Source organism: Halichoeres trimaculatus, unplaced genomic scaffold, assembly GCF_033239565.1.
Source record: "Halichoeres trimaculatus isolate MK-OKI-2021-1 unplaced genomic scaffold, fHalTri1.1 fHalTri1_scaffold_6, whole genome shotgun sequence".
NCBI classification, from domain to species: Eukaryota; Metazoa; Chordata; class Actinopteri; order Labriformes; family Labridae; genus Halichoeres; species Halichoeres trimaculatus.
In genome coordinates, this window is record NW_027437184.1 from 23,909,554 (window position 1) to 23,919,541 (window position 9,988).

The 9,988-nt window shown below is 38.1% G+C and overlaps 1 protein-coding gene across 1 annotated transcript; it reads left to right on the forward strand.

Annotated features, from left to right (window-relative positions):
* The first annotated feature begins 2,717 nt into the window (after positions 1 to 2,717).
* Positions 2,718 to 9,782, forward strand: npm1a (nucleophosmin 1a). Its single transcript, XM_074671487.1, has 11 exons — positions 2,718 to 2,872; positions 4,157 to 4,236; positions 4,731 to 4,850; positions 4,963 to 5,056; positions 5,405 to 5,520; positions 5,620 to 5,696; positions 7,053 to 7,101; positions 7,184 to 7,261; positions 7,453 to 7,563; positions 7,668 to 7,742; positions 8,693 to 9,782. The coding sequence occupies exons 1-11, from the start codon at positions 2,824 to 2,826 to the stop codon at positions 8,741 to 8,743; spliced, it is 900 nt and encodes a 299-aa protein (XP_074527588.1). The 5' UTR covers positions 2,718 to 2,823; the 3' UTR covers positions 8,744 to 9,782.
* Positions 9,783 to 9,988: the final 206 nt, after the last annotated feature.

Consider the following 9,988-nt stretch of genomic DNA (forward strand, 5'->3'; position numbering starts at 1 on the left):
TTTCTTGTATGATTCAACTTTGGCTCTTTGCATAAACTCTGTGTATATGCAACCAGTGTATAAATATAAAATTAAAGCTCCAGTGAGGAGTTTGTGACTAGCTATAAAGGAAAGTGTGAGGAACAATGATGCCCCTTTCAAGGTCCCATATTATGCAAAAATCAGTTTATTAAGTCTTTTAGTGAAATTTGTTGGTCTTTGGCTTTCCTCCCAGCCCACAAAATGGGATATTTTATGACAAAACCTGTACTTAGTAGTGCTAACCTAAAATGAGCTGTTTGAATTTTGGGGATTTGTCGACGTCAGCGATTCCCTTTTTCGACCAATCAGGAGCAAGTCTGACCTGATTGGTTCACCGGGGCAGATACCCTGGAACCCACTCCCCACCCGGCTGCTGGAAAGAAATCTTCAGAGTGAAATCTCCAGCAGCAGAGAATGCAAAAGTTGAAGAGCCACCACTGCTTTGTTTTTGGCCTTAAACAGCCACATAGTTCCAGTTTTCCATCTCAGAGGAAGACAAGACTAAGTGGCTAGAGTTCACTTTTCAAGGAAATGTGCCAGCTACACTCAGTAAAACTGTGCATGTGTGTGCTAGTCACTTCACAGCCCACTGCGCCTCCAACTTTGGACAGTACAACAGAGGGCTAGTGAATAGACTGGTCCTGAATCCAGGCGCATTACCAACCATCCACCAACAAACCTCGGACCCTGGAAATGTGAGTATTTTAAATGCTGTGTGCTGTGGAGCAAATGTAAGAGCTTTTCCTCAGTGCCCCCCCTGTCTCTGTGTTAGCTTCAGGATGCTAACTTTAGCTGCGGTTAGCCTGTTGTTTTAGCCTGTGATGTCACAGTAATCAAGCTTTGCTGTTTTCTAAACATTGTGCACTCGGAGCTCGTGGCGCCACTCTCAGTGACACGGAAAGGCGGGACGGTATCAGCTGTGGCTCATTTACATATGAAGGTCACGCCCACTAAATCAGAGCGTTCTGAACAGAGGGGCTATGAGAGCCTGGAAACAATGCTACTGTGCTTGATTTATTGGCTTTTTGGACCAAAACATGTTACTACCATTTCATGAAGACATCAACGAGCCATATTAAACTGCAGGAAAGGAGCAAAGTATGGGACCTTTAAAATCTAAGGAGAGTGCACAAAACCATCTGCAACAAGATTTGTGTTTCCAGTATTGTTATTCTAACGCTTCTAACCCCTGGCAGAGGGTAGAATTCAGACCAGATGACTGACACCATGCTGAAGGAAAGCCCTGTTGTTTTATTGTGAACATAGAGAAAACGCAGCTTACATGTGTAAGCTGCATTGATATGATGGATGTACATACTGGTCAAAGACTTGAGAGAAATAGTTTTGTCCACTGGGGGGCAGAACTGACACAAAGACAATTCCTCAAAGGCTTTAATAAAAACTACAGTGCCAAAGAGAAAAAAATGTATAAATATGTGCAGAAACATGACTGAAGATATTTAAGTACAGGAGTGTATGATGGTCTTCCCATTGCTCATAGCATAGCCCATCTTTACCAGTCCCATGTCTCTGGGGGTAACTAACAGTGACCTAACTGGAATAACTGGATGGGACAATTTTTAGGGGTAAACATCACTTTCTTTGACGTTTATCTACTCATATTTGAAAATTTAAAAAAAAATCTTGCTGTTAAAACAAGATACTTGGAGTGACAGACAAATGTTAGGGGCACTGTTGTCACATGCCTTAGACTACTAGATCTGTCTGCATTACTTTACACCATTCATGATTTTATATAAACCATATTCAGGATATATTTAAATACTTGCAGTGTAATGCATTCTTCAGATTCTGTGTCATTGTGATAAGAAAGTTGAAGAAATAAAAAAAGTAATTAGACAGATAGTTAAACTTCAAAGGTTTAACATTTGGAGTACTGAGCCTTATGGTAATATTGTCTTATTTTCAGGTGAAAACAATTTACACTTAAAGTAATGCCACTGGTGTCAACATTTTAACCATAAGCCTTATCACCCACTGCCATAAGGATGTGAATCTTGTCAAGGCATGCATTTGATTTTGAAAGTGAATTAATGCTGCATGGATGTTCTTTCTAACTCCACTTTTCTTATTCTAAGACAACTTTTTGCAAGACGCAATGCAACAAGGTAATGCATTATTTCATAGTTCTGTCACACTAATTTGAAACATGACAATGAAACTTAACTTGCACCATAGTCTGATGTACCTGACTGTTACTGCTCACCTAGAAACGCCAACCTCACCAAGCGGAGCAAACGTAACCTTGTTTTTGTCTTATTGATAGACTCTCAAGTTTGAAGGGACCACAGTACTTTTTAATTTTTAACAGTTCAGCACCAGTGTCAACCATTTCTACAAAATAAATCTAAGAAACTGTTTTCATCAGAGAAAAGGAGGGATCTTGCTTCTCCCAGCTGAACTTTGCCAGCCAATGTGTTATCAAGGTTAAGGGTAGTTTTATTGTTAGTTCTGCAGTATGTGTAACACATACAGAGGACTGAAATTGTGATGGTGACGATGATAATATAAAATATCAAGGAGAAAGGAAACATTTGTGCAATATAAATGATTTTTGCACAAATATTTCATTTTTTCGAGTAAAAGAAATGTAGAAAGGCAGACACAAACAACTTTATTAAGTTGAGACAGAGGGTGGCGCTGGTGGTTTTGTCAGTGTTTGACTCTGCACACAAAACCTGAGAAGAAGAAAGCAGCACGTTGGTGTGTGGTCTTCAGTAGGAGCAGGTTACTCTTCCCTTTCAGACAGGTAGAGGCTTGTCGGCGTTTTAATCTTTCAGAATGAACGGTTTAGACGAAGAACCAATGGCTCCACAGACCTTCCTTTATGGTGAGATGATCTTGGCATGTCTTGTGTGACTTAAATCTGTCAAATGTTATATTTTGTGTCCTGATTCAGACTGCTGATATCAGAGAAAACGAGTAAAGTTAGCTGCTAACTTGACCGTATTTGTCCTGTTATAAATGTTAACGTTACAATTTCATATCGTGTAGCTTTAGACCTAATGTTAGCGGCGGTTTTGGGATTGTATTGGTAGGTAGGATGAGTTCATGAGGACAGCGGCAGGGCTTCAAACAGACGGAGTTAGTTAGCCAACACGTGTTTGAGCATCAACATGGCGGCGCCCGTGTTTCACTAATAATGGTGAAATTTGGATCGTTTTCTTCCACTAGGTGTTAAAATAACGTCATTGTTGTTTCATACGGCTTATTTTTGTGTTATAAGTTGTGTTCGTTTAAAACGAACGTGGCAAGTTTTGGCTTGACAGGGAAACACGTGACGCCTGGGTTTCAGACACATGTGGACCCACGTTGACCCCACAGAGCATTTCAATTAGAAAGATACTTCGCTTTGAGGTTTAAAACTCACTATTCCTGCTTTCAATCTTTTGTTATTTTACTCAACATCCTTAAATATATGTTGATCTGAATTAGCTGCCTTTCACTCAACGTTTATGCGCTAACATGCAGGTTGACTCTCTTTGTCCCGTTACCTGGTTTAACCTTTTCACTCACCAAGAGCCGGAAACCATCATGTTTGACCTGTATTTATAAAATAAAAAGTAAACTATTTACAAATAGAAACCTGTGAATTTCTGTACGTTTGGCTTTTTTTAATTTAAACTTGGGGCTTATATTTACTAAAATCACAAAAACCCGGCTTTTGCTTCAAACGAAGAGGAATTTTAGTTTTTTTTTCTGCCTGAGAAAACCTTAAGAACTGTGTGAAACGACCACACACAGAAATATTAAAAGCTATGTCTGGAAATACTTACACAGTCTAGTAATATAGAAGTTTAACACTAGTGAACATCAGAAAAATGTGAGGAGGCAAGGCAGACACACAGCGAGCATATTATCAAATATGCACTAAATAATGAATACTATAAAGCAATTTCCCACTATGGAGAGGATCCTTTTAACACTGGCAATCTGGACTTATTCTTTCCTGTAGTTTATGAATAGCTCCCTCTTGTGTGCATATGAAATATGGCATCACACTGACATTTTTTTAAGTTGAAATCTCAGTATTAAATTTCATTCACTGTTCAAGTTGTTGCTGTAGCATTACCATGTGAAACAAGTTAACATGTTGTTTAAAATCTTCTCACAGGGTGCGTCCTGGAAGCAGGTAAGGAGGTGGTCTTCAATCCTGAGGAGGATGACTTTGAGCACCAGCTGGATCTAAGGATGGTGAGTAACATGAAATCAGAAGTGTTCAGACAGGCTCTAAAAGATCTTTCATCTGAGCATGTCTTCTTCCTTCTGTTGTCACCCCGCTACCTGACACACTCAGATTATTATTATTATTATCATTATTATAATTATTATTTTTATTTATTTATTTATGAAGACTGATCTTTTTCCTACTGTGCAAAACATAATGTACAGTGAAGTCATGTGCCAAACGGATTTTATTTGTGCTCTGTTGTTAAAGAGCTGGCAAATAGCAAAGTAATTGTTTAATTTAAACAAGACTGTGTGTATGTCCTCGCGGTTACCAAATATCACACAAAGTGGTCGTTGAATATAATCTTTCTATCACAGAATCCGATGGTCATCCTACCTCATTGTAACTGAAACAAGCTGTTGAACACTTGAGTGTCTTTGAACAGAATCAAACAGTTGCTGTGTTAAAGCACGCATGGTTGATGTAGAATTAAAGTCTGTTTTCTCACCTTCTTCAGGCCTGTGTGGATGCAACCTCTAAAGATGAACTCCACACAGTGGAGGTGGAAGGACAGGACACAGAAGGACAGAAAATCAAAGCAGTGCTGGTTTCACTGAGGCCTTCAACCCTGCCAAGTGTAAGGAAACTTTTCTCGACTGTGCAGAAGAATAAATCTTAACTGAAGTTGTGTGAAATTATCCTTTAGAAAACCTATCAGGTGGACAGGTGTTGATGTGTATTTGTTTCAGGTGTGTCTTGGCGGTTTTGCAATTACACCCCCTGCAGTTTTCCGTCTGAGGGCAGGTTCTGGTCCAGTGCATCTCAGTGGACAACATCTTATCAGTGAGTATCATTCTTTACAGTGCTCAAACAGTTAAGTAGTAAGAAATCATTGATGTCATGGGAAGGGTAATGAGGCTGGGTGTTTCTGTCTCATTATTCTGATTTCAGCCTTTTAATCACAGCGTTGACACGTCTCATTGCACAGTACCCACCAGGGCTGTGAATCTTTTAGAATTATCTTGAATTAGATTCTCAAACATGAAGAGGTGATGCACTTGAATCATGGTATCCATCCAAAAAAAAAAAACAAGCAAGCCAAGGGATATAATGGAATGTACATTCAAGCCATCACATACTGCGTCCACAAACTTTTAAACCCGTTACTTAACTTTCAATTTGCTCTCATAGTGATGGAGGCTGATCAGACTTTTGATGAAGAGGATGATGAAGAGGAGGAGGAGGAAGAGGAAGATGTGAAGACTTCAAAGAAAAGACCTGCCACCTCCCCTGCTCACAAGTCTCTGGTAAGTGCCACCGCTTTTACCTCTTTCACAACTCCTGTGTCACGGTGGCTCACATAAAGAACTGAAACGTTCTCATTTAATGATTATACATCTGTGCAGAAAAAGATGAAAATGGACATGGAGGAGGATGATGATGAGGATGACGATGATGATGATGATGAAGATATGGATGATGAGTGAGTACAAGGATGCACATAGAATTTCACACTTTGATGAACACATTTCCTGTTTCTATGTGTAAAGTGTCAGGGTTTTTTAGGGTTGGTAACGGGGAAGGAAGCATTTCAGAATGCCCTTTTTTGTCACTTGGCCTTTGGACAGACACAGCATTGCTACATGGTCAGCTGGCTGTGCAGCAGCTTGTGCTGTTTTTATTCTGATGGCAGCTGGCATCATTGCAAAGCAGATGTATTAATTATTAACTGAAAGACTGAAAAGTGTTCGCCAATTGAAGCTAATATCCTCTCACTTTTACCCCATTGTACCTGTCTGAGCAGAGCCTTCACTGTGAGAGATGTAGAGTTGTTCAATTCCTGTATTTTAGCAGACTGATTGAATATTTGACTAACTTGTGTGGATGCTCCAGATTAATCTGTATTCCCTGGGTGGAATGCACTTTTGTTTTGTCTCCTATCATGCCTCTATAACTGTCAGTTTTGTCACAGCTGCACTAATAGTGGATCCATATGAGATGTGCCAGAACTAAAGTGAACAGTTGAGCTGCTTTTTGGCACAGAGAAAGAGTTTCAGCACTTAGGGAAACAATTAAAACCATTTGGCATTGGTTCAGCCAGCAGGGGATATCTTCATTTTCAGTTTAAGCCTTTTAGACCTCTTCTAGAAAGGGATGCTAGTTAAGGGCCAGTGGTTAATGTTTGAGCCTGATATAGAGGAATTAATGAGCCGCTGTTTCTGTGGTAGTGCTTCCTTGCAGCATAAGAGTTTGAATGAAAGATCTCCTCAAATGTGATCAGTTTTCCACTTTGATGTTACTGTTGGCTGTTCGGCCATTAAAAAGCTTGATTCCATTACTTTTTTACCATAATCATGCGTTTATGTCATACAGAGTCTTAGGACTCTTAGGACTCTTAGGACTCTTAGGATTCTTTGTCTAAAGGCCGATTTTTATTTTTTTATTTTTATTTTTTTCAAATTCTTCATCTCAGTCTTTCTTTATAACTGGATTGGAAAAAAGTTACCACTAATCTCCAGCAGAGGGTGAAATGTTTCTCTGACTCATGTAATGTGCATTTTATGGGAAAATATGGCTTTTTGTAGTCTGTAGACATTAACATCATAATATAACTTTTTCACATGGTCTGGCATTAAAAAAGCAAAAAAAAGTAAATATCAAATAATCGCAATTTAAATTAAATCAGCACCCAAAAAATTGTAACAGAATGTAATTGTGAGAATAGCGTATCGTCCCAGCCCTACAGATTCCTATCCTTTCCTGACATACACTTGGATTTATGAAGATTCAGTTTCCACCTTCTTTTGTTCAATTTTAATCCTGATTGTTGTTTCTTTAGGGATGATGAAGATGATGAGGATGAGGAGGAAGAAGAGTCACCTGTGAAGGTAAGCAACTGCTGATTTTCAGCACATTTAACTAAAAAAAAACCTTTTAGATCTGTCTCTGACGACAGCATTTTTATTTCAGGCAAAGCAAACACCATCCAAACAGAAATCTGCCCAGAATGGAAAAGGCTCCAAACCAGAGTCTGCGGGCAAAAAGGAGGTAAGAAAGAAAACCCTCTAACTGCTCTTCTTTTTACGGTAACACTGGTCAGTGTGTTGACCTGTTGTTGAAACACTAATAAATGAACATCAGTTTTTATTTTTAAAAGTGCTTCTTAATCTGTTGTTTTTTTCACCAAGACATCTCCTTCTAACATTATAAATTATCCTTTTTTCTTTTTCTTTTTTAAGGACAAGACCCCCAAAGGCAAGGGTGAGAAGTCACCTAAAACCCCTCCAACACCCAAAACACCCCTTACAATCCCTGAGATAAAAGCCAAGTTAACAGAGACTGTGAAGAAGGTTGGTGTCCTGTGACAACTGTTTTTCTTCCCCATCAACCACCACCATGTGTTTGAATATGACACCATTAAATTTTGATACTAATACAGTCTTTGTGTTTACAGGGGGTCACATTACCTAAAGTCCAGCTCAAGTTTGAGAACTTTGTGAAGAATAGTTACAGAGTGGCTGACGCAAAGGTACAGTACACCTAACCCTCTGTGTAATTTTTGGTACAGACTTTACTTCACTCTTTTCATAGACTTTCTCAGCTCTTCTGAGATACCTGATGTAGGCCTGCCTATGTCAAGGTTTAGCCTGAGTACAAAGTGGCATATAACGCTTGATTTTAGTGTAAGTGTTGGAAAGATTTGAATCTACCAACTTAATACATAAAGAGGTTATTTTTGCCATGTCTCAACTGGGTATTTCAAAAAACAGTGATGAAAAAATGAAACCCAAAATGTAGAGGTGTTCCGGTCAGATATTGATATCAGATATCGGTCCGATATCAGCAAAAAAACAAATATTGATATCGTATCGGAATGCATCTAAAATCTCTGATATAAGCAGTCCATTCCAGACTCTGCTCCTGCTGTTTTTATTTGATTTAATTAGGTTATTTTCTGGGTTTTCTAATTTATTCTTTATTTTATTCAATTACTAGTATATTTTTGTGTTTAATGTTAAAATTTCTGTTACCCATTGGTTAATAATAAATATAATAAATATTATATTAATTATTATAATAATAATAAATGGGTCAGTTTTTCCTCATACCTACTGTTGCTGATTACTGTTCTTTGTTTGAATAATATCACTTAATCAAGCCTTTTCTAACATGATGGACATACTACAAAATAAGTAATAAAAGTATGCACGTTTAATGCTGATATCGTATCTGATTAGTATCGATATCAGCCAATACTCAATGCTGCAGTATCGGTATCGTAACGGAAGTGAAAATGTAATATCGGGACATCCCTACCAAAATGTAATGAAAGTGAAAGTAAACAGACTTTGAGATGGATGTGCACTGCGAAAAGTTGAACAAGTGATTTTATTTTATGGGGCTAGCCTCCTGAATGTTTTTGTTCCATGCATCACTTCTTTGCCCCCATACTAACTGATTGTTTTGCTTTTTCTTTAGGACGTCGCTGAGCTGTGGAGCTGGAGGCAGACAGTGAAGGATGCTAAATAATAATCTTAATAGTTTTATTATTTCCTTTTTATTTTCCTCCTCCGGCCACAACACCTTCCCAACCCTCTGGAAGCTCCACCCTGTGCCTCACACTCCTTGATCCCAAGTCTTGTCCAGCTCCTTCTGCCACCTGATTAGAATGGAGAGACAGTGATGTTGGAGGGGGATGGTACTCTGCGGTGTACAGTTTTTCTGTCTACATCACACTTGCATTTGAGTGGAGAAATAATTTGGTTTGTTAAATAAACTTACAAATTTGCATCCTTGTAAATGTGTAAATAAAACTCTTGCTAGATTGTTGGCACACCCACAAATGGAGGGTATTTTTGTTTTTATATAAATTTACAGTATTTTTTGATTTGGCCTTACACAGAAACAGAACACAACATCAAAAACTTTATACAAGTCAAGCAAAAGAGCAGCTGCAGAAATTGTAATCATAGATCTGTTTTAAACATCAGAGATGTCACCTTTCTGGTAGTGAATCAGGGTCAAACTTTGATAACCATGAAAAATTTTGCACTTTGTGAAATGTTTTGAATGTTGATGCTATAGTGAGATTCCTACAGTAAAGTTCCCATCACAACTGTCATCTAAGCTTCTTTTTTTTTTTTTTTTTTTTTTTTTTTCCCCAAGTTTTCCATTGGTTCACCGTCCACCATTTGTTTTTTGTTCTAAAGCATCCTATACATTTAAGCTGTCAGTGACAGCAGTAGAGAAACAGTCTGTAGTGTGTTCTCTGCTGTCAGAATTACAGAAAGTCAAAGGTCTTGGTGTCGTGTACTGATAATGTGATAATCGGATGCAGGAAGGAATTTGCAAATAAAATCTTATAATGTTCTAAAATGTCTTACTCAGTACTAAAATGCAGTGAAGCACAAATTCTGTGCTCATTTGGCAAGTCACAGAAATGTCAAACATACATCATTCCATGTTCTCTAGAAAAAAAAAAGAGTTCAAGTGTAAAACTTCAAACAGTTAATTAAATAAAAAAAAACAACGTAACATTGTTCTGTTTCTTGTGTGAATAATTGGGGACGTTTTTCAGATTGATGTATTTTCTTTTTGTGTAACAACAGACTTTCAAATAAAGTTTCAAGATTACTGAAATTGGCTTGTTTCTGTAGCTATGCGGAGTAGAAATAAGTTTTCTTTGAACATTTCTACACTGATGGTCTCTCTTATTGTTTCCAGCTTGTCTTAAGGCCTGTCATACAACAATCAGCTTCGACAGTTTTACTGCCT

What these genes read in the sequence shown, in the direction of transcription:
- npm1a (XM_074671487.1), top strand. Translation starts at nt 2,824, where the DNA reads ATGAACGGTTTAGACGAAGAACCAATGGCTCCACAGACCTTCCTTTAT. An exon ending in AAGAAGAGTCACCTGTGAAG is followed by an intron (nt 7,102 to 7,183) that starts GTAAGCAACTGC and finishes TTTTTATTTCAG; the next exon opens with GCAAAGCAAACACCATCCAA. An exon ending in AGTCTGCGGGCAAAAAGGAG is followed by an intron (nt 7,262 to 7,452) that starts GTAAGAAAGAAA and finishes TTCTTTTTTAAG; the next exon opens with GACAAGACCCCCAAAGGCAA.